Source organism: Anastrepha ludens, chromosome 5, assembly GCF_028408465.1.
Source record: "Anastrepha ludens isolate Willacy chromosome 5, idAnaLude1.1, whole genome shotgun sequence".
NCBI lineage: Eukaryota > Metazoa > Arthropoda > Insecta > Diptera > Tephritidae > Anastrepha > Anastrepha ludens.
In genome coordinates, this window is record NC_071501.1 from 124,903,958 (window position 1) to 124,929,365 (window position 25,408).

Consider the following 25,408-nt stretch of genomic DNA (forward strand, 5'->3'; position numbering starts at 1 on the left):
ATATCAAGACGCACACCACAAATAGGAGGAGGAGCTCGGCCAAACACCCAAAAAGGGTGTACGCGCTAATTATATATATATATATATATATAATATATTTTTAAATATGTCCATAAGTCTATTGGAAATATCCCTTATATGTAAAATGTGAACATTTTTCAAATAACTTCAACTAGGAAATCCTCTGCACTAAATTTAAATTCAACAAGCTCCTGGATGTCTGCTGTTACTCAGTATGCTTAGTTTATGAATTGAATATCACTTAACAGCAAATTGAAAATAGTTTAGTTTCTCTCATTAAATCCCATTTTTCATTCACCTACACATACATTCTTATTATATATTTGAATAGAAGAAATACTCTTTCAGTTGACTAAATAAATTTTCCTTTTTTTCTTTTTCAGGTATGAAACTCAAATAAGGAGCCAAACTTGCAATAATCAATTCAATTCCACACAACCAAATGAGTTACAAAGGTTTGCTTTTCTTACTAGAATTTTGAAATTGTGACGCACATACTAATAAAAAATTAAAATAATAAACTCTCATTTTCATTAAAAATTCTCTACTTTGCACTAATTCTTATAACCGAAAGAATTCTTCATTCAATCATATTGTAATATTCGCTTTCAGTAAAAAAATTTGATTTTTAATCAAGTGCAGAAAATAGATGTAGGTGTGGTTGTGGTTGCAGAAAGTCAGCCAGTTAGGAAACTACATCGTACTGACGCATTTCCGATATTTGTGATAGAAGTCTTTGCATGTGTGTGCGTTTTTTTCTAAGAAATGCATTATTCGATAAATCCAACAGAAAAACAAATGAAATTCTTTTTATTATATAACAGCAGTCGGTGTGCATGCGAGATGAGAACACTGCGCATGTACAAATGTCAACCGAACAAGAACGGCAGATCCGTGGGCACATCGCGCGATAATAAAAGTTACCCGGGAAAAATTGCATATGCACGTAAAACTATAAATTTTATATAAGAATGCAGGGCACTCAGTCTCTCATTTTTTTAGATCTCGACGCAACACTTTCACATTTCATCTTAAACTTCTTAACACGAATTATTAGCGATTTGCTTCTATTGCCAGCGCACTAAGAGAATTCAACGAGAACTGGAGTTGAATTCCGCTTAACTTTTCGGTGTCAAATAATGAACTTTATGAATTTCTGAAAACCTTTTTTTTATTTATCTAGTTTACTTATTTGCCTATCTGTAGTAAGCTCATATTGGCTCCAAGTGGTCTGCAAAAACTGCTATTATGTTTTAGACTTGAAATAAATGCAAACGAAATTGTCTGAATAAGAGAAACGTGGATTTTATCGAACGATGATATCATTTAAATTTCAAGCAGGGATGTCACTTCTCGATCACAACTGGCCCATTCTTTCAGGCTATTTAATACTTTTTCTTCAGCACAAGGCGTGCCAACAGGGGTCAACTTTGAGTAGGAACATTTTTTTTTTAATATCTCCACTCCAGTGGCAACAATCGAGTCAATTTTAGTCTCAAACTTCTTTCGCAGAATAATTACAAGTTCTGAATATGAATTGAATCAGAACTGACAATTACATGTGAAAAATAACATAATTTAGCCTTATTCTCAATTTAGATAACATCAGTAAGGTCAGTGTTCTTCGTTAATGGAGCGATGACGAAACAGAACGCGATACTCTGCAGGGATATAGGTTTTTCCATCTGTTTTTATTAGCTACTCAAACATTTTCCTCAACTTGTGAGATGTTTTAAAGGAGTTTATAGACTTGGAGTCGATCCTTCATACGCCAGGCGGCTCTTGGGCTACTAGAACGACCCGTATTTATATCCGACCAAGAACTGTCATTCCAACAGGATTTCGCGTACATGTATGCCGCTGCAACAACAAGAACAACAACTATAAGTCGACTTCACAAATCCCGTCTCAGAACAGACAGAACAGTTACCATTCTCAGCTGTCAAACCATAGTTGTTGATATCGATAGTTCTCTCTCTCTCTCTTAGCCTCACAGTCTGTGGTGGACCATAGCTTCATCAACAATTCTCCTCCAATTCAGTCTCTCTCTTGCCTCATTTCCCCAATTACGAACGTTTATAGCTTTTAAGTCTACTTCTACATCATCAAGCCATCTCTTTCTTGGTCGGCCTCTCTTTCTTCCTCCAATTGGACGCAAAGTAAAACCCTTTTTTGGATTCTTTCACTGGGCATTCTTATGATGTGGCCAATCCATTTAATCCGCTGCGCTTTAATAAAACGTATTACATTTTCACCACCAATAAGGTTTTCAATTTCGTTGTTATAACGGATGCGATACGTGCCATTTTCAAGCCGAATAGGACTGAAGATTTTTCTCATTATGGATCTTTCAAATCGCAATAGCTGGTTTATATCATCAGCTTTCAGTGTCCAGATTTCAGCACCATTAGTTCTCATGCAGCTAAAAACAAAAAAAAAAACCGATATAAAAACCAATCCCGAAATGCGAAAGGCATAGTAAATTTCCTATAACCAGCAACTTTCAGAGATCTTCGCGGGATGTCGGCTTACCACCGACACTTCTCGATTTTATTTCTTTCCCTCATCTTTGTTAGGAATTTAATTTTATATTACATAGAGTTATTTAAGCATCCATCCATTAATATGGGAAAATTAAAAACCATTTCGTCGCATTTCAAAATGCTGAGCTGGAAAATCTATAGGAAATATTACGTTGGTTCTTCATGCACCAAAGCAGCGCAACCAAAAATCTATCCCGCAGTAGCCGTTGATGTTTTCAGAATAGAAGTCCTTTCTCACATTTTAATATAGTTCATGCAGAGACTCATACAAGCCCATCCAGTAATTTTTGCGTGCTTGCCTGTCACACAACCAATCCGCAAACTTTCACTTTTATGATATTCGTAGCATTTAATAAACTTGCTAAAAAAATCTACAAAAATAAACGTTTCCAATTTTTATTTTCTCTGCGCGTGCTATTATTATTTTGACTGTGGCTGTACATGGGTACGAGCTTCCTGCTGGGACAGACTCGTTTTTTATTTATTTCCACTTTAGCTTCTTTTGGTGTTTGTGCTTGCAAATGTTGGCGCAGTTTTGCTTACTTTTTTCAACTCCTTTAGAAATTTATCTGTTTTCTATCCTTTTATTCAGTTTGGGACATATATCATAAAATGTGCACCTGTTTACACACACAAGCCCATTTGTGTATGGGTTTGTACATTTGAATATTTTAAATTGAAATCTTTCTCAGATTACTGGCGTGCATGGATAATAAAAGTGAATCTTTCTATGCAGTTTCAGGTGCACTTACATATATACAAATGGTGTACACACACACTGCCAGCTTTGCACACTTACACTCTCACAAAAACACGCGTGCACTCTGAGCACGAAAGTCAACGCATTCTCATTAGCGGAAAAGGTGTCCCAAATTCGTGTCTCGAAATGGGTTAATTCCAAGAATGATAGAAAGAAGATTGCGCCCATCAGAGCGTACGTGACGTCATGTTTGCTGAGTTGTGCAGTATTGCCAACCATTTGCTCTTCGCAATAAATTTAGTGCTTTTTTATACCGAAAATGCGAAAATTTTGAAGTTTCGTGTTTGCTTCTTTTTTTTTAATTTAAAGCTACCGAAACTTTAGGTTAACAAAAAACTGTATTATTATACAAAAGAAGGTTAAAAAAGACCACTCTGAGAAAATTTTAGTGCTAATGAAAATTAGTTGGTTTTTATAAAATTTGATATTTACATTTTAAAAAGCGTTTGAACTTACTGAATGCGGATTAAAACCATAGAGGTGTAATCGTTTCTTCCATTTGGTTGGTTAAAGTGGTGATTCTTCCAGAATCCAACTAGCGCTTCCGCGCCATTTTGTTGCCACATCCTCGTTACCAACTTGTTTAACGGTTATTTATAGCATAACTATATCCAGTCTGTGCGGTTAAGGAACCTTATTAGGCTGTTAACGTCTAAGCCAGATAGTTGTTCGAGATTATCGAACAGCGGTTGGCCCAGGGTTAACATTCTGTCCTTCCATAGGGCAGGGCATTCACAGAGGAAATGGAAGATTGTCTCCTTTTTCTCCGGTTGTTTGCAACTGTGACAGTATATATTGTGAGGGATACCCATTTTGGCTGCTTGTTCTCCGATAGACCAGAAGCCAGTTAGGACTGCCGTTAGTCTCCAGGCGTCCCGTCGTTTAATGCCGACGATTGCTTGAGGTTGTAGGTGGGCCATAACGTTCTGCTAATTTTGCATTTCGTCTGGACTTTCCACCTACAGTCTGCGATTCGGAGGTATTTTAGGGAAATTGTGCTCTTGACTGCACCTAATGGTGTGAGTACCGATTCTGCAAGAGCGTTATTCATGGCAGATCCCCCTCTTGCCAGTTCATCTGCTTTTTCGTTACCTTCAATGTTCCGATGTCCCGGGACCCAGATTAAGGTAACTTTATGGTTTTCACTCAAGATGGTGCGGCTATTCCTACTTTGTTCCACCACTTTGGAGGTTGTTGTGGCCGAACCCAGTGCCTGGATTGCAGCTTGGCTATCCGAGAGAATAGCGATATTACCCTTAAAAGAGAAATCTGCGATTAGTAGCTTACAGGCTTCCCCAATTGCCAGTACTTCCGCCTGGAAGACGCTGCTGGTATTAGGGAGACGCACAGATTTCTCAATTTTAAGTCTGTGAGAATATATACCAGCTCCAACACCGCAGCCCATTTTACTTCCATCCGTATAGACTGTAGTGTTGAAGTTGTTTAGAGAGAATCCCTTATTCCATTCTTCCTTGGTTGGAAAGAGAGTGACAAAATTCCTATTGAAAGTTACCGTCGGGACGATGTAGTCAGTTCTCACAGAGATTAACTGAGTTTGTCGCAATAATAGACTAGCATGACCATAAGTTTTTTCTCTCCAGCGGCCCGCTACGTTTAACCTAAATGCACTCATGGTTGCCGTCTTCTTAATATGTAGGTCTATTGAAATAACGTGTGTCAGTGCATTGAGAGCCTCTCTAGGACATGATCTGATTGCACCGACCGTTATTGCACATGCTGTAGTTTGGTATTGTACTCTCTCCCTAGAGCCTTCCACCAAACTACCGAACCATACGATAGAAGAGGTCGTATAACCGTCTTATACAGCCATAATGTATGCTTAGGTTGAAGACCCCATCTTCTTCCAAGCATACGTTTACAGGCATATAAAGCAATTTCTTTCAGAGTTAAGCTCGCATAATGCCCTTTGGATGATCCCACTGATCGTATTAGGACACAGTCCTGACGCCATTAACACCACATCATCAGCGTACGCCAGCGCTTTTACCCCACCTCTATTAAGTTTTGTTAAGACTTTGGTAATAACGCATAACCAGAGAAGTGGAGACAATACTCCCCCCTGTGGGCTGCCTCTGTGGACCTTCTTGGTTATACTGATATTACCCATATTAGCTTTGATGAACCTGGTGTCTAGCATAGAGATGACCCAATTACTGATGCAATTGTCCACCTCTAAGTCTATCAACGCCCGTTGGATCGCATCTGTACTAACATTGTTAAAGGCGCCTTCTATATCCAAGAATGCCGCCATGGTATAATGTTTGTTCTCTAGAGAGCCCTCTATTGTTCGCATTACCTCGTGAAGCGCTGTCTCCGTAGATTTGCCTTTAAGGTACGCATGTTGTGCAGTAGATATACCACAGCTCTCCAAAGAGCTTCTAAGATATATATCCAAAAGTCTTTCAAAGGTTTTTAACAGGAAAGACGAAAGACTGATTGGCCTATAGTCCTTCGCTGATTCATGTCCCCTCCTGCCTCTTTTTGGAATGAAGACGACTTGACCTTGACTAGTTTCCAACTATCTGGAATATGACCCAGGTTTAAACTCGCTTTAAAAATTTCCTCTAGCCATGGTAGGATACAGTCCAAGGTTTCCTGTAACATCTTTGGGATGATCCCATCTGGCCCCGGAGATTTAAAAGGTGAAAAAGATTTAATTGCCCATGCAACTTTCTCCTTTGTAATTATTTCTTTTGCGAGGTGCTGTGGATTATATTGGCTCCGCCTGATACTTCCCCTCCCACTTTCGTGGACGCTGCACCCCGGGAAATGCGTGTTCAGCAGAAGTTCTAGCGATTCCTCTGTCGTAGCTGTCCAAGTACCATCAGGCTTCTTGACCCAAGAAGCCATTGAATGATCTTTGGACAGAACACGGCTAAGCCTGGCAGAATCCCTGGTGGATTCGATTGACGAACAAAATTCGCTCCAGCTCTCTTTCTTGGCGGCCCTAATTGCCTTCTTGTATTGTCTCCGACTCTCTTTGTACAATTGCCAATTTCCTGTCGAGTAGCTGAGGTTAAATGTTGATCTAGATTTTTCCCTTAGTTTTGAGAGCTCACTGCTCCACAAAGGGGGATGGGACTTTTTGCTTAATTTTATGGGGCAGGACGTTTTGTAGGCCCTACTAAATGCCTTCTCCAGTGTTGTGACCCTACTCTCAAGGTTTTCGGTGAGAGTGATTTTGTGGATGGGAATCTCTACCATCCTTTTATTGACTATGTTTCTGAACCTTTTCCAGTTGGTTCTTAGTGGATTCCTATACGGTAAGGGCGGATCAACATTAAGATCCAGATCGTACAGGATCCAGCTGTGATCCGAAAAAGACCTTTTATCAGAGACCCTCCAATTGCCTAACCTTACTGAGCTGTTTTTAGACATTAGGGTAACATCGATCACTTCCTCCCATCCCCTGAAGTACTCCGTACTTGGAAAGGTGAAAGTGGGAGTGTTACCTCTGTTACCGACAAGTTAGTGTTAATTATGAAATCATAAAGAGACTCACCTCGGTCGTTTGTTTCGGAGCTTCCCCATAGAGCATGCCTTGCATTGGCATCGCATCCGAGAAGCAGGGTTTTGTTTGGGTTTTCCTGCACAAGTTTACGAGCCTCCTCAGGCGGTGCTGGTCTTTCGTGTGCCATGTATATAGAGGCAAGCGTTATTCTGACTCCGTCAGTGGCTTCCACCTCAACAGCCGTCACATCCTGTGAACTATATAATGGAATTAAAAATGTGTTTAAATGTTTTTTAGCTACAATACATGTTCTGGGATTACCTTCTATCCGTTTATAGTAGATATTGTAGGTTTTCCCAGTGAACCCTCTCACCTTTGTGCGATATCCACGTCCTCCTCCGCCAGGAGAACGGTTAAGTTGTCCGTTGCACACCGTGAGTGCTGCAGATTAATTTGGACAACCTTTAAACCCATGTTTATTGGTTTCCTTTTCGGACTCGGTGTCATCTAGCCGCATGCCAGTCAGCAGTTCGTTGGCACCATCGACCTCATCCTGCTCCTCTTCCGGGTTTGCAGAACGGAATATCTTCAGCTGGGTCTTCCTGATCCCAAACTGAAGTTTGTTTCCCACTTTCTCCAGTGGTTCTCTTCTGTAATTAGAAGGAGGAATGACCTGCTGTGCCTTTGCGGAGCCTCCGCTTTGATGATCGACCAATCGGTTTGATGATCGACCAATCGGCGAGCCCTCGGCCTTCGTGGAATCTCGCTAGCCGGAATTATTTAACTTGAGTTTCAAGCCTTCCCAGCTGTTCTGGATTTTACCAATCACGTTTGTCAAGAAATGCAATGAGAATTGGTCATCGCATTTAATGACTCGGTAACCGCGGACTACCTCCACCGAGTCGAAACCTGGTGTTTGGCCCTCCGGGTTCGCCATGACATGGTCAACGACTATGCGAGACAACCGTGCCTCAATCTCTGACTATTTGTCAAGCACTGGTTTTCCGCGGTTAGAGGTTTCGTCTGTCAATGCCATTTGGAGATGGTCCCGTGCCACCTCACTAAATCGCTTGATAGGTTTGGAGGCAACTGCACCCTGATCCGATATCTTGTGCTTCTTTGCTACCTTCCCAGTTTCGTCATGCGAGCGGTTTCGTTTTTTGGCATCTGTCCTGTTGGAAACCATACTGACATTTTTATAAAAAGAGTACCTTATCTAGTTACATAACCTCAAATATAGCAAATAAGTCGTTCCCTTAACAAAATAGACTCGCTTGACAGAAATAACTTATGAATTAAATTGTACATAAGCACAACACATTTATTAAAAACAAAATGCAGATTCTAAAGCCAATTTATCACGCATACAAAGTTCTTTAAATGATTCAATAAAAATTTGTTGTGTTATTTTCTTTGAATGGGAATTTTAGTGCGTTTTTATATCCAAAGGCAGGCAATACTGCAGTAGCGAGAGAGAGATTTGACTGCCGAAAGCAGAAGAACACCAACAACACCTGCAATCGCGGGCAATGCCACCAGATGTTAAAAAAAGTAAAGCGAAATAAAACTAAGTGAATTATTAAACTAATTTAAAAAAAAAGTATATTTTACAAAATTATAAACATTACTTTTAATTAGAACAGGTTAGAAAAATGTCATGAAGAAAGAACTAAAACTCTCAGACTAAATAACAAAAAAAAATGCTAAATCAGGTTACGAAAATGGTAATCTGGCCATACTGGAGCTAAAATCACGTAACTCGTTGTCAAATTCGCTGAGAGCAAAGTAACGGGACCACGATAGGCGCCATCTCATTATTCTTTCCATCATGGGTTAATTCTAACTTTTTCCCATTGCGCTCTATTGCGCAATTTCAGAAAAGGAGGAAGCTTAATCTCATATTTGTAGCAATACAGGGCACCCAACGCACCAAGCGATGCCACACCAGCACAACAAAAGGTAAATGCGAGCGAGACGAAAACAAATTTCCTGTTTTTTTAATATATACATATTTTTTTTTGGTTTTTTTCTGCTTTCTTTTTCTTTTTTTGTCTTGCATCACTTGACACTTGTCCTTGACATAATTTTTCACAATTACCGAATGACTTAATCGACGTAAGGCTACACGTAGCAAGCAACACACACCCGCATACAAGCCAACCCCATTTTTTAAGGTTGCACACTTTGAAGCTGCAGCTCACATTCACATTTTTGCGTTTTTTACGTTCCTTTTTGTGTTTGTTTTTTTGCTTAAGGATCTGAAAGTGGGTCTTATGTTGCAATAACATTCCGTTGCACGTTTCATGGTGAGAGCGTTGCACTATTTTGTTTTCCTATTTTAACTTATACTTCTGTATGTATGTGTGTGTGCACATTAAAGCTGCTCGTATTTGTTTGGAAAATTGTCTTGCTCGCTTAAAGATTTGTTAGCTGAATAAGACGCAGCGAGCGCTCCACATCACGTTACGGCTTAATATTCTTCCACACTTTTTGTGACTTTATTTGCCGGCGCGCGTGAACAGGAAAGTATGACTAACGCAAAAGTAATCAGAAAAAATTCCATCGGAATGCCCCGAAAAAAGTATGTGAAGAACAGAAGTAAAACGAAAACTCTCAAGTTTCCCACAGCGCACAAAACAACATCATCGCCCTGAGGGAAAAAGGCGCACACATACCATCACACACTCACAAGCGTGTTTACAATGGTAATACCTATTCGTGCTTGAGAAAAATTTGCACAAAAAATATCAACAGATTTTCTCCATTTGTCTTCATATTCGCCTGAAAGGACCCAAAGCCCCCGAACACTCTGCAACGCAACAACCACAACAGTGGCGCGGGTGGCAGCGCCGATACCGACAGCGTCGAGTAGCAACCAACTCAGCAAACTTGCCAGCCAACAGCTGCCCGCGTCTAAATTTTATTTAATTTCATTTATGCGTTGCGTCATAACTATTCCCCAGCGACACAATGAGATGCGCAGATTTTATTTTTAGGGTAGCGCGAATACGCAAAAAGATGTGAGGAGATTTGCGAGTTCATTGTAATAAGAATAGAGTGGAAGCAGCAGTACAGCCAAGGCATGGCGGGCACAGACAGCTAAAATGTGCAAACTAAAACGATGTTTTCAGCGAGTGGCAAGCATGCGGCCACCAGCACCAGCTACATGGTACGAATGCGTGGCCTTGTTGTTGCTAATACGGATGCATATGCGCCCACCAACGGGAGGCGGCATAGCTCGTGATGACTTCAACAAAGTTCAAAGGTTATTATAACGCACACGAGGCACGATGCAACTGAGACTGCGACGGAAATTGAAATGGTGGTGCATAATTGCAGCCGGAATGCGGCGGAAAATGGCTGCAATAAATGCAATGGCGGCGAAATGGGTCGACAGTAGCCTGCCATGCCAAACAGCTTCGTTCGCTGCGATGCATGAAATATCTCGTGCTGTTTAGCATTCCAATGCAATTCAGTTGAATTTTGAAACATTTGCTTTTATGTTACGTATCTTTTTTTTTTTTTTTTTTTTTTTTTTTTTTTTTTGAGGGAGGTTAAAATCAAAATGTCAGAAACATCATCACAGGTGCCGTCGCACCAGTGGTATGTGGGGCATGCTCCCACTAACACTATAACAACCCTCCTTATCGGCTGAGTTCCACCCTGGGACCGTGGTAACATTACGTCAAGGTGGAGCCGCGTGTATGTCTATTGACACAACAGGTACCTGCGTCCAGGTTCCTCTTTCATGGGCGTATGGAGGTTATACGCTATCGATAATATCCATTGCTTTCACATCACAAGTGGTGCTGCAGCAAATGGAACATCGGAAAAGGTGTCGTAAGTATTACCGACATGTCGTAGTCTGATACCGTCTTGAGCACTAAGCTCAGGCGTCTGTGATTTGTCGTCAGTTCGTAGGCAGTCTACCTCCGGTCAAAAGCTGCTGGTGAATTCTTCGCTGCATGCTGCGTTGCCACTCTGCGCGTTGAAGATATAGCCCTATCATTGTTGCAAAATTTGTCACTGCATTCCACCAAGCATTTGATGCGAGCATCTTGGTGATCAGATTTTCCGGGCGCAGATGTCCACCCAGAAATGCTTCAAGCGTTAGGCGCTCCTCTCTGAAACGATCGCAGTAGAAGAATACGTGTTCCGCATTTTCTATCGCGTTGTTGCAGTTTGGGCAGAATGGGGTGTCCTCCAGATTAAACCGATGGAGGTACTCCAAAAAACAACCGTGGCCACTCAGTATTTGAGTGAGATAATAGTCAACGTCTCCGTGTTTCCTGGTCACCCATTGGCTAATATTTGAGATAAGCCTATGAGTCCAACGTCCGTTAGTTGACGAATCCCATCTGATTTGCCATTCTTCTATCGAATGAAGTCTCTCTTCAGCTTTTTCTTCTAATGACAGCTTAGCCCGTCGCCTGCCATAGAGACGGCTCAATTCCTTTGCCTGAATGTCAGCTGGTAGTTTGCTCGCGATTACGCCTATCGCGTCTCTCGAGACCGTTCGGTAGCCACAAGCTACCCTTATTGCACTTCGGCGAAGTACCTGTGCTGCATAATGTATGCTGGACGATTTAGCTCCTGCCCATATCGGGGCAACGTAAAAGAGTACGGAGTCTACCACTGTCGATAAGACACGCCTTCTGCTGCCTTGCGGGCCACCAATATTAGGCAACATTCGTGTTAGCGCTCCATTGATGGCATCAGCTCTTGCGCTTACTGCAGACAGGTGCTGCTTGTAGCTAAGTCGCCTGTCTATTATCACGCCAAGATACTTTATCGACGCCTTAGAGGATATTTCATGGGTGCCGATACGTACTTTTATTTCCTCCTTTTTTCTCCGCCCACTGATGAGTACCGCCTCGGTTTTTTGGGCTGCCAATTCCAATCCGGATTTTGCCAACCATAGCCTTACCCTTGCTGCTGCGTCATTGCTTTTTGCTTCCAGGTGGTCTATATTTCTATCCGTAACTACAAGCGCAATATCATCTGCATAGCCTACGATAGTAGCACCGTCTGGTAGTTTTAGTTTGAGGACCCCGTCGTACATGACATTCCATAGTGTTGGACCAAGGACAGATCCTTGGGGGACCCCGCCAGTGATTTGATATGTTTTTTGGCCACCGTCTGTATCGTATTGCAGAATTCTGTTGGTGAAGTAGCTACGGATTATGCACAGTAGATAACCCGGTACTCTTAGTTCTTTGAGAGACATTAAAATATTGCTCCACTTTGCAGAGTTGAACGCGTTTTTGATGTCCAATGTGATGATAGCGCAGTACTTCATATGCAAGTGCCCACCGCTGATTGCTTCGTGCGCAATGTCTGTCACCGTCCTGATTGCATCTACCGTTGACCTCGCCCTTCGAAAACCATACTGATTGTCCGATAGACCAGATGGGCATTCGAGATAGGCTTGTAGTCGGTCGCATATGATACGTTCGAATACTTTTCCTACCGTATCGAGCATGCACAGCGGTCTGTACGCTGATGGTTCATCAGGTTGCTTTCCTGGTTTGAGGAGCAGCACAAGTCGTTGAATCTTCCATCTATTTGGGAAAGTTCCCTCTCTAAGACAACTTTCGTACAAGCTCGCAAAAAGGTGTGGTTTCGTCTGTACAGCTGTCTTAAAGGCAGCATTAGGTATACCATCTGGTCCTGGGGCCTTTCTGTCTTTAATGCGGTTCAGTGTACCTAGCACTTCATCTGTTGTTACTGAAGGTATATTCGGCTCTAACTCGTAGTTGTCCCCTGAGTTATCACTGTCTTTCTGCGGCGGAAAGAGCGTTACAACCACTTGTTGTAATAGCCGTGGGCACGTTGGTTGAGATGATTGCGGTCCCTTCACTTTCCGCATGACAGTTTTATACGCTAAGCCCCATGGATCTACATTTGCCGCGTCTACCATTTCTCTAAAACTTCTGATTTTGCTTTGCTGGATTGCTAACTTCAGATCGCGTTTACGAGCCTTATAGGATGCATAAAGATCTTCATACGATGATCGGCGCCGTGCTCTTTGTGCCTTTCTTCTTGCCATTAGGCATTTACTCCGGATTGATGCAATTTCATCGGTCCACCAGTAGACTGCTTGTTTGTGCCTACCGACTCCGCACCTGGGCATGGTTGCGTCACAGGAAGCTTCCATTTGAGAGGCAATTTGTTCCGCCAGAATTTCTGCATTAACTCCGTCATTATGAACACTTTCCCAAGCATTTTTAAAAGTTTCAGTGTTGAAAGCTGATTTTTTCCATTTGCGGACACTCGTTTTGTATCTACGTACTATGCTGTACGTTTGTATCATAATAGCCAGATGGTCGCTATGCGAATGGATGGCCTTATCTACCGTCCAGATGGTTGTATTCGCAGTTAGCCGGTCCGCAAAGGCAAGATCAATGATGGAGTTTCCCTTTTTGCAGTCGTACGTACATACGCCAGGAGTGTTCAGAAGAACAAGGTCGAGCGCTGCGACGGTGTTCTCAACCAGCCGACCCCTCTGATTGGTATGTGTACTGCCCCAAGTTCTTGACCAAGCGTTGAAGTCTCCTGCAAGCAGGATCGGCCTCTTTCCCCTTAATTCAAGTTCCAGCTCTAGCATCATTTGCTCGAACTCCTGTATAGACCATCGTGGTGGTGCATAGCAACTGACATAGAACACATCGTCCGTTTTTATCCATGTAAATCCGTTGCGGACTGTCGACATTTTACACTGGGGAGTTTTATTGCCCACCAGCCAAACCGCCGCTCCCATGTTACTATCAGCAAGCCAATTGTGAGTGTCAATGTTTTCAAATGGTTCAGAAAGTAGAACTATGTCAATGCTTTGTTCTGCTACAGTCTGCCATAGCAGGTCCTGAGCTGCTTGGCAATGGTTTGCGTTAAGCTGAAGAACTTTCATGTTTTTCTAAGACGCACCGCCTCTTGGTAGCGCGGGCACTTTGCGCTGCCAGCTGCATGTGCTCCGGTACACAGCGCACATTTTTCATCGTTTTTGCAGCTTGCTGCTTGGTGGCCTTCTTTTCCACATCGTCTGCACAATTTGGTGCGATCGGGTTCTTTACACGCGGTTGCTACGTGATCGTATGCCCAGCATCTGTAGCACCGTCTCGGTGATGTAACTTCTGTTACTCGACATCTTACCCATCCTACTTTGAGATGTCCTAGCTCCAGCACCTTTTTGGCATCATCTGCACGCAACGATAAATACATTGACTGTGTACCTCCTGGAATGGTGCGTGTGCTTCGTATCGCCGACATCTTTAGATTTTTCACCTGCGCCTGCTGAGTAATCGCTTCAAGTAGCTCCTCCTCCGTGTTCAGGTCAGTGATAAGACCTTTACATTGGATTGTGACTGTATGCGTCTTCAGGTTCACCGACGCTACACCGTCCAGCGCTTTTTCAATAGCCATTTGGTAACTACTGGCCTCAACATCCTTGCTCCTTTTAAATTCTATAAGAAGGCCACCTTTTTTTGTAGGTCGCATCGTCTTAACTTTTTCGCTAAGGTCCTTCAGTTCTTCGCTGTGCTTTACTGCTCGCAGCATATCCGCATATGATGTACCGCCCGCCTTTTTCTCGATAATAATGGCGTCCGACATTGGCCTGATGGTGCCTTTTCTGTTTTTCAGCGATTTCTTTTTCTTCTCTACCTTTTTCCACTCTTCCCTCTGTATGGGTTGATTTACAGTTTGTGGCCGGGAAGAATCAGAGTCGCTTTTCCTCTTTTTAGCAACTGGAGACTTTGTTGCAATCTGGGTTGCAGCTCTTGGGCTTTCTTTGGCTCTAGTTCTCTTAGCCGTCTGAGGAGTGTTTTTCCCTGCTGTCGAAACAATTTGCACCTGTTTAGAGGTAGACAATTTTCTTATGCAACGTTCCATTGAATCCGTTTCGATGAGAACGTCTGTGTGAGCTCTTTTGATAATACTGCACATTCTTCTTATGTCACCGTGGACATTACGGCGTGATTCCACGTATTGAATAAGTGCATCAATTTCTTTTCCAAGGATGTCGATCAATTCACATTGCCTGCTTTGTTTTGCATCAGTGCTGCAGGAAGTAGGGTTTTGCTGCGGCTTGGGAGCGTCAGTGACTTTTTTGATGATATGGGTTGTCGGCGTCCCGGGCGTGCCTTCTCGACCTTTCATCTTCAGTGTTGATACATCTGTCCGCCGCTGGGTAGCCGTTGTTGGCAGGCTGCTCTCCGTTGTGTTGTCTGTTGTTGCTGCTGCTTGTGGAGGGGTCCTTGCAATAACGGAACTCCTCCTGAAAGCCTCCATAGCTTCTCCTGTTGCCATCTTGGCAGTGCTGTTTTCATCGTTGTTTTTGTTTTTATTTATGTTTTTGTTGTCCATGCTGTATGGGCCCCAACTCACAGCCGCTATCTCAGCGCGTGTACGTAGTTACCGTAAGTCCCATGGTTATCTTTGTAAACAGGGAGGCCATGCGAGGGTTGACACTGGCCCTTATGGGGTCCAGTGTTCAGTGCCAGACTTCAAGCCGGAATTAATGGGGAGTAATCTCAACCCAACCTACGTGGTCATTTAAGACTACGCGCTTTGAGCGCTTTGTGAGACCTGCCAGGTTTTAACGAGGCGGAAGAGGTCATGAACCCTTCTGAAAGCCATTTTTGCAAGATTCCACTCCGCATACTCAGGTAACAGAGGCTCATAGCCCCAGCTATTTCGCATTACGCGATTAGTACAGCCGCTCCTTACATGGAGAACAGACGCTGACCAGGGAGCCGCTCAATCTGAGGCAGACGCTTCTGGGTTTTAGCTTTTGGGTAAGTAGGTTGCTAGCCCTTATACCCTAGCTTGGTGATAGTAGAACTATCCGCACCTCCAAGCCGGTGATTGTCTGTTTTGGTCCGCGAGTGGTATTTTATTTCCCACTTACCCTGCATGATGCCGAGCCTTCCTCGATCCGCCACCTGGGGACGCGTCCGATGGGAGACAGACAGACAACTCCACACGGATATGTTACGTATCTGCAAGGTTGCTAGTAGATGTAAGTATGTGTGTGTGTGCGTGTTATGGCTTTACTACAGCAATAATACTAAGCACTGGTGCATTGTAAATGTAGAATGGGCTCTATAAAAGTTCCAAACCGGTGTAAAACGAATGCATACATTGACGCACACACTCACACACGCACACATGCTTACATATATGTATATATGGTAAGGTAAACCTCCTACAGCGCCAGCTAAATGCAGTCGTCGCCACCATTCATGCCGCCAAAGTTATTGCTATTGTTTTGACCCACTTCCGACAGCCGGTGGAAGACAACAGTGCAGCTGTTAGCCCTTTGGCTGGTGCGATCTGCATTCTACATATTTACAATCTGCTTGCATTCACTCTGAAAGGGCATAGAAGCGTGCATATGTATGTGCGCGCGCTTTTGTTTGTACAGAAATTTTATTACTCGCAACTAAATTGAAAATTTTAGTTCATGCCACAGAGGACTTTTCATTCGCTCTTTCTCCTTGAACGCGACCAAGACTTGATTGGCATTTGCATGGTTGTATGAGTTGAGTGAGAAGGAGAAGATACCGTAAGGTGAAAGGAGGAATAGCGGAATAGAGGAAACTAAGTGCCTTATTTCATAGTAAATTTGAAACTTAGTAGAATTTCAAAAGCATTGAAATGGCCATCTTGCGTACTCTCTGGCATCGGAGAGGAAATTTCACCAAATAATATAGCTAAAATAAAGTTGGCATAGTGCAGGCCGGAAATTATATCTTTATTAATATAATGTCATACATAGGAAATTTAAAAGCGGTTGTATATCTCAATTTGCATTCGCTAAGCAGAGCATTGTGAGACTTTATAACGGCTTATTGGAATGACTTTTGTTTGCTGATATTCCGGTGCCACGATTTAATCACTAGTGTTTTAATGAGAACTGCTGCTTTCAACTCCTCATGCACCAAACCCCTTTACCTTTTCAGTACGAGGATCAGCGAGTATCCTATATCTAATACAACAACACCCCCGCCGGTAAATGATTTGAACTGGACTGGCCATCAGAGCAAAAGAGTCTAACGGCATACGGCACTGCAACGATATGTGGATCTATGAGTTCACCAATTAATAAAACAAACAAAACGCGAATTTGGCCAATCGTTTCTTTCTCGTACTAATCAGCATACATACATGTAACTCATACAGCTCGTCCTTCTATTTGTTTCTCTTGGATAATCGCCATCACCATTCGTCCACGCTTCTATGCTCTTACTAGGACGTCAACCAACAGGTCAGAGGCACCTTCTGCATTCCAAGTGCATGCTCTTAAATCAAAGTCCTTAGTTAATTTGCTGTGAAGGTAATTTTTATCGGAGACAACCAGATAAACATATGTTTCCCCTTCTCACATTAGCTCTCTCCCAAAGGGGTGCTCAGCAGCTGCCCAGAGGGTATTTGGGTGAAGTTCAGAAGTTGTGAGCTGCTTAAACCCTATGCCGAAGAACCCCAGATGAGTAGTGATCAGAGACTTCCCCACCAGCGGGGACTTCTGCACACGGAACAATCCTACAGAACAGTAATAATGGCAATAATAGTAATACTAATAATACAGGGATAGCCATTTGGAGAAGAAGTATTTGCTTCTGGTGGCCACTGTAACCGAATGGATTGGTGCGTACCCGTCTTCGAGTATCCAGGCAAGAAACACCAACTGATAGAAAACGTTTGCTTCTAATAGCGCCCTCGGAAGACAATGTCGAACCTTAGAATGTATTTCTGACATGAAAAATAAATTTCTGACATAAATAAAAAAGCATCTGCCGTTCGGAGGAAGTGTACAACTGCAGACCCTTTCATTTTTGCATCAAGATGCCAATTTCTAAACATTCCACATAAAGGATACGCCACCAAGATCCTTTAGGGCGTAACCCTTGTGGGTTCTGGTCCAGCGCCATTCCACTTATGTCATACGCTGGCTTGCGCTGCGCAATTCATTTCAATTTTTGCTGCCATATTTCAAAATTTATTGGTTTTTGTCCGCTGCGATCAAAGAGTTGTTCGTTCGACATCTATCCGCCGGGCCACGTGGTTTGAAGGATGGCTGTAAGGCATCAGTTCACAAATGTTTGAAGCCTCCACGTCGCAGGTACAGACACCAACCCCGTTTCACATTCATATTTTAGGATGGATTTAGCATTCGAATTAAAAATTCGTAGCTTCGTGCGCTTCGGCTTGGAAGCTTGGCAAGTATTCGCCATGCCGTGATAAGAGAGCGATGTCATCGTTAGCATTCCAAATAGTTCCCCTGCCTCGTTGTTTATTACGTCGTCAATGACTATTAAAAATAGAAGAGCCGATAGTATACAGCCTTGTTTGACACCAGTCATGGTGCAGGTGCTGGAGATGTTATCTCAGTGACACAGCCCAAACCCAATTAGCGCAAGAGGTGTCATTTTGATACCCCACTTTTAGAACCACTGCTTTTTAGTAGTCGAACCATCTCGATTTGGCTATGAATCTACCTATGACGGTAATTTTCTTTTCTGAGAGCACATTTTTCTTAGGGTACCCAGAGTTAGGAACTCACACAGATAATGGGAGCCTTGATTGCAGCTTTCACAGCTATCGTTGTACGGCCACCCCATCTTCTTGGCATGGCCTCTCAAAGGCCAGTGGCCGCTTATTGTTGACGTAATTCTGAATATGTCTGCTAGTGGCTTTCTTTACAGCTCATCAGTTCTGGATTTGTTGAAATTGAGCCGCGTTTGCTTAGTTATTTTGAAGGCATCCGTGTTAGTCCATCTGGCAACGGCCTGTTTCTGAAATAGCGAGAAGATCTCCCTTTTGTTATAGGATGCTCCCTGCCTTCTTGACACATACAAAAATATGTGAAGGGGCTCCTGCAGTTCGTTAACTTGTTCTACAATAATTCGAATATGTTTATAAAGGGTGGTTAAGTTTCAAGAGCCGGTGTTGATTTTGAATAAAATACAATTTTTTTAAGAAATTATTGTCATTTCTCTATATTATGATAATATTGGTATAACTCAATTACGCATGGAACAAAATATTGACCAAATGGCTGCCGCAGCCTCGGCGGCACACCTCCATCCAATGGTCCAAATTTTCGATGACGATGACTCATAATTGAGGTTCTATGCCGTTAATGTGCCGAATTATCTCATCCTTTAGCTCTTGCATTGTTGCTGATTTATCGACGTACACCTTTTCTTTCAAATAACCCCAAAAAAAGAAGTCCAACGGTGTCAAATCACATGATCTTTGCGGCCAATTGACATCGCCGTGACGTGATTTTATTCGGCCATCAAATTTTTCGCGCAAAAGAGACATTGTTTCGTTAGCTGTGTGACAAGTGGAACCGTCCTGTTGAAACCACATATCGTCCACATCCATATCTTCCAATTCGGGCCATAAAAAGTTCGTTATCATCTCACGATAGCGAACACTATTCACAGTAGCTGCCTGGCCGGCCTCATTTTGGAAAAAATACGGCCCAATGATACCGCCGGCCCATAAGCCGCACCAAGCAGTCACTCTTTGTGGGTGCACTGGTTTTTCGGTAATCACTCTTGGATTATCATTCGCCCAAATGCGGCAATTATGCTTATTGACGAATCCACTGAGGTGAAAATGTTCCTCATCACTGAAGATGATTTCCTTCGAAAATTGGTCATTCGCTGTTGCCATTTCTTGCCACCATTCTGACCATTGACGACGCTTGAAATGGTCAAGAGGCTTTAGTTCTTGAGTCAATTGCACCTTGTAAGCGTGTAAATACAAGTCTTTATGCATAATGTTCATCAACGACGAGCGCGAGAGGTGCAATTGTAGGGCACGACGAACAGCAGCGAACAGCAGGAATATTTTCTGCAGTACGAGCTGTACGAGCTGTACGAGCATGCACTGGTGTTTTCACATTTCCTACAGACCCGGTTTGCTCAAACTTTTGCACAATTTTTCCGATTGTACGCACATTTGGATGATTAAGTTGACCGAAAAAATCACGAAGTGCGCGATATGCATTTTGATTTGAACGCCCGTTATAAGACTTAATAACTTTAACGCGTTGCTCGATTATGTGTCTTTCCATGGTTCAAATTAAATTAGTCTAGAATTGAAAAATGTGAAATGAAATGCAGAAAAAAACATAAGGTTTAGGTGTGGTTCACATTCAACATCGGCCCTTGAAATTTAACCACCCTTTATATATTTGCTTCTACGCCACCCGCAATTAGGTTACATTTCAGTGTCGATAGCCGTTGAGACAATTGTTTGCTGTATCCCCGTATCGCCCGTTAGAAATTTTCAGTGATAAAGTTTGACTGGCAAACAGACCCACAACAAAAGTTTACTAATCCAAATCTCCAGCGGCGAATACAAATAATTAATTCAGTTTTCTGGTGGTAAACATCTGCAAATTTTTGAGCACACCCGGGGCAGAAATAATATCCCAATTAAACCATTATTTTATTACTCAAATTAGGCATTTTTCGCATAAGAGCTAAGTATTGTTGGCCTACCTAATAATGTTGTTTTTGTCACTATAAAAGTAGAGTTAATGCATGCCTTGTCATGCCATGCTATGTCTATTTTCAAAAAAGTTAAAGTCAGATCACACCTACACATGTATATATATGTGTATGTGCATATATTCATATATAAGTACGTACAAATAACTCCGTTATATTATGTGAATGCTTTTGACATAAATAGAATAATGCACCGACCACCACACACTTGCAGGTGGTTACATGCGGCAGCACTTTCCCTACGGACTAATAATTTATGAGTTTCGTGAGTGGTAACCGCTTAACTTGCCATTGAACGTTTTCGACTTTTGCCATAATTGCCAGGCAACAGCGGTACTGAGCTGTGCTCATTTCCACCCACTGCACTGTCGCAGCCACACAGCCGCACACGCACACATAGGCGCTTCAATATGCTTTCGTGGGTGCATGATGCAGCATTTCGGTAATGTAGGGTGCACGGTTGGCTGATGAGTGTATTTATATTTGCATATAAAACGTGTAACATGCCACATGCAGTAGTAAATAGTTGCAGTAGCATACGAGTTGCATGTCAAGTAGGGACCTGTCAGGAGTACTGCGGTACAAGCACACACACGTACACTCGTACAAGAGCTCGATGAGCGACACACTGCAGCAGTGTTGCAAATGTAACCAATAATTCGTTTCTTCCATGCATTATATGGCCAGCAAGGCAGCCAAGCATGTCCACACACTCATAACGGTACTCATAAGTATGTAAATGGTGCAAGTGCTGCTGCTCGTATGTAAATGTATTGATTGACATGCAGAGTGAATGCCACTGCCACTGCGGCACAGCTGGCTGATTGTTTCTATTTGGCACGCAAAGTGAGTTCTGCCTTGTATTCACACGTGTGGAAGTATGTGTTTGGTTGTGCATACTCACAGTTGAACAACTCGCACAACAACTTCTGGAGTGTTGCCAATTAAGTCAAAATGTTCCACTTCAGTTGTTTTCAGTTGAGATTTGTAAATTGTTACAATTTGGTTTTCAACAAAAATTAAATCACATCAAAATCATTCAGTCTTCAGCTTTTGGCAGCGCATTCCACCACTCACCAACCAAATCACAACAATTCACTCAGAGTGCGCTAGCAGGCCGCAGACAGACTGAAAAAGACAACCAGGCATACAATCAGCATGTGAAGAAGTTTAAGTTTAATTAATGCTTAGTAGAGCGGCATTTAATTATCTCATCTACAGCAGAGTGCGGTCACACACACACATTCAAACGAACACACTCGAAGTGTACCCAGTAAGAAAAACTAAACCTAGTAAAATATTTTTTTCTTATTTATTTTTTTATATTTTTTTTATTACTTTATTTTTTAAGAGACTAAATAACACCAAGATTTTTAAGTAAAAAATGGAAACGCCGCGCTAGCAATGGAGGCTTTCAGCTAGTGAAATATATTTCTAACCCAAGCCGGGAGTGACTCTGCCAATTGCGAAGGAATTTGCTATCGCAGCAGCTCCGCAACTTCTATGAAAAGTGTAAGACGTGTGTGGGACGCCATAACGCACATAACTCCACTGCTTCACCTTTCAAAATTGTCAGATGGAGCCCACAAGCTTCTACCATCTGTGCATCCCTGCACTACCAAAAGTCTTAATACAACTTTTCTAATATGAACTGTCACATCTTTGTGTGAAAATTGACCTTAAACTGATTAGTTTACTGAAATTGAAATATTAAGACGAAATGTGTTGTCCATATGAGAAAACAAAACATAAGAGGCATAAACATGACAGCTGTTAAAACGCGTCAGCTGTTAAAGAAAAGTGTAAATGTGTGGTAAAAAATGTTTCATGTCTTTACTGACTACGGCTTCAGTTGCCATAAGCTGGTGATCTGATGCCATGAAATAATAATGGAAGGTGATGTAAGATGTCTAATTTTCACCCAGTGTCGGCCAACCTGAGCTACTTTCCTCTTGGAAACGCTGCTTTTTATTTCGGAGCAAATTCTAAAGAAAAAATACTCAAAGGCATAGAAATAAAAACTTTTGCTAGAAAATTTAACAGGTATTGGAAGAGGGGATGAGTGTGCAAGAAAATGCTTTGAGCTTGACCTTCAGCGAGAGGTAGAGGACATAAGCATTCCCCTAAATAAACTGTACCCTGCGATTGACTTGAGCGTGGGCAAAAGAGGGCGTTAAGTTTGTTCATGTCCCAAAAGACAAAAGGAAAAGAAAATATTGTGTAAAATCGTGCGGCACCTCATTGAAATCAAGCGAAATAGTCTGCGTCAATCACTTTTTGGCAACGGATTTTAATATTGGACCAGATTGGAAGAAGGCGAAGTTTTCCATTGATTGAAATTTTTCATTGCTTGGAAAGCCCGAGACGGAACTTCCTTCAGTTGATGCGTCTCTGCAAAGAGAGCACTTTTTTTTATTTAAAAAGTGTAGTTTCATCTACGGAGTTTTGATTTAGATCATTTACTGATTGCCGTGAGTTTCACCTCGAAAAAGAATTGACCTATCTTAAGGAACGACTTGTAAAATCGGATAAATTCAAGTCCCACGTCAGTTAAATACTTTCTGAGGTGCAAATTGAAAAGTTGAAAGACCCAACCAAAACAATTCATTGGGCCTGGGACGATATGGCATAGACAATATCCGGAATTCGTACATATATCAACCTATGTAGGTCTTCTGAGAATGGTAACAATATCTCGGCCAAACACCTTCAGAATTATTCGCGCCCACTAATTATTTATTTCTTTAATTATACTCGTAGACTATCTGTCAATGAATTAGTTCCTCTTCTTTGGGACATCCCCATACGCAGCTGCTTATCTTATGTACAACGGGTACCAGCCTTAAATCCTTAAACCAACTTGATCATTAAGAATGTTTGAATTCTTGCCCTGGTTTCTTTGCAATAATGCTGAGAACGCACACTTGCCTGCCGATATTTGTAAAGAATGATTTGTGATTTCTCCGTTAGTTTGCGAGCTCATTTTCATTAAGACTTTTTTGGTTCTGTTAGTCCTTACCTCCTTAAATGTTTTACCAATATTTAACACCCTGCATAATGGCTAAACATTTTATTTGCTGTCGCCGGGATCGAACTTTGGATCGCTTGAACGGTGCGCCAATGCTCTTATTATTCGACTAATGCGACAGCAACAACACCCTGAACCAGCTTGCAGTTGAAGCAACTGACACTTCCTACGACTTCTCACGCATTATTCTTCAGTTCCTTACAGGCATAAGAAAAGAGAAGAGTTATAAATTGATTAGAAGAGCACCAGCTCTCTTCCCGTGGATTTCCCGGCTGGGCATTCTTGCATATTTGCGTTTGTAGGTATTTGTTACCCAAAGGTACTCAGGTAAGTTTTTCTACAGCCGACATACCAACCGGTTGTGGATCTGCAACATTTAACCGAAAATAGTAACAAGGTTAATGTGGTTGCCTTTGCGCTTTCAGGTCTCACAAACTTGAAGGCCTTAGTGGTTTGCCAAATCGGCTTTGTTGCTCTAGTACTCGTACATGGCTTGTTATGCTTTGCTGGAGCATTTAATGTAATTAATACTTTGATATGATTTCGTATTTTAGATAGAAAAAGGTATGTATTTACTTTTTATTCGGTGGAAACAAGAAGTGAACTAAGAGGGGAGTGTGCGTGTAGCAGAATGTGGCAGAGGCAAGAAAGCAAAGGTAAAGCTGTCACTTTTGCATTAATGACATGCTGATATGGGTTTGACTGTGGAAAATTTCATATTTGCATATTATTTTCCATTTTAATTTTCTTTGTTTGGCAGCTGCATTATTTGGCTGATTTATGACATAAAAGTTGTTACATGTATAGATTTGATTTATTTTTCTAATTTTTCTAGTCATGTTAGTAAAAGAGTTTTCCAATTTTCCGCCAGCTCGTTTCTTTATATTTAATGATGGTGAGCAATTTTTCCCCAATGAAGATTTATTCCTAGCGCATTTCACTACTGCTTCGGCTACCTTTTCCAACATTTGCGTAAATATTTCACTAAAAAGTTGTGGCTTTAATACATTGTGACTACTAAACGGTACTGTTTTGACTAATGAGTGATGCAGGGTATGAAATATTTTTTTTTAATCTGTTTCTCGCCTGCTCGGAAAACAAATCCATTGGCTTTGAACAAAAAATCTAGTGTGTATTGTAATATCCTCCAAACGGTCGATTCATGAAAATGCAGCGAACCTGAGATGTAATAATTTATCCTAGTAGGTGGTCCAATGACCGACACTGCGACCTAAAAGATCTTTTGTGTCAAGCTACCTAATTTAGTATGGATGATCCTTCTGATCATCCGCGAAAGTTACCCGACCACTACATCAGGTTCTAGTTTGCCTAGTTGTTCTCTGCCTTTGGAAAGGAGTTGGTTGAAAGCCATGTTCTTCCAACACTTTTTCTGCTATACGTATAAACCTTAGTATATCTGTAATAGGAGCTTTCTTTATTTCTTCCGGATCCAGTTGATCACGGTGGAAAGTTTGCATTCTGGTTCTAGCCAGTGCAACGCACTCGCACAATAAGTGCTCCGTTGTTTCATCATCCTCAAAACAGAGTCTACACTCAGTGTCCCTGAGAAGTTGAATTCTGTTAAGATGATAGTTTAGATAGTAGTGGCCCGTAAGAAAGCCTACTATTTTCCTGATATCTACTTTCCGTAAGTTAATCAGTTCCTTTTTGTAGGTAAAAGGTCTAACCAACCTCTTGGCTTGACGAAGTTTCAGATTATCTTCCCAGTAAGCTATTCTGAGAGTATGTTCCCACTGGTCTACCCTAGATTTAGCTTCCGCCCAGTTGATACCACAATATGGTTCTGGTCCTATAAGGTCTGATGTCGATCCATCCCTTGCCAGTTCATCAGCAATTTCGTTACCCTCGATTCCAGAGTGACCTGGAACCCAGCAAAGTACAACCGTATCTTTTGTACTTAATTTTTGAAGATTGTTTATACATTCTTCCACTAGTCTCGACTCCAAAGAATGAGACATTAGTGCTTTCAGTGCCGCTTGACTGTCCGAATATATAGTCATGTGGGCCCCTTTGATACCCCTTTTTAGATTTGTCAGTGCA

The 25,408-nt window shown here is 42.0% G+C and overlaps 1 protein-coding gene across 1 annotated transcript in view; it reads left to right on the forward strand.

The window, feature by feature from the left end:
- The window catches only part of LOC128865328 (probable ATP-dependent RNA helicase ddx42), a 147,301-nt gene extending 146,798 nt beyond the window's left edge, over positions 1 to 503 (forward strand). The window contains exon 3 of the mRNA XM_054105528.1: positions 405 to 503. Within this exon, the coding sequence (XP_053961503.1) occupies positions 405 to 410 (6 nt within the window). The 3' untranslated portion in view covers positions 411 to 503. The remainder of the gene's footprint in view (positions 1 to 404) is intronic.
- Positions 504 to 25,408: the final 24,905 nt, after the last annotated feature.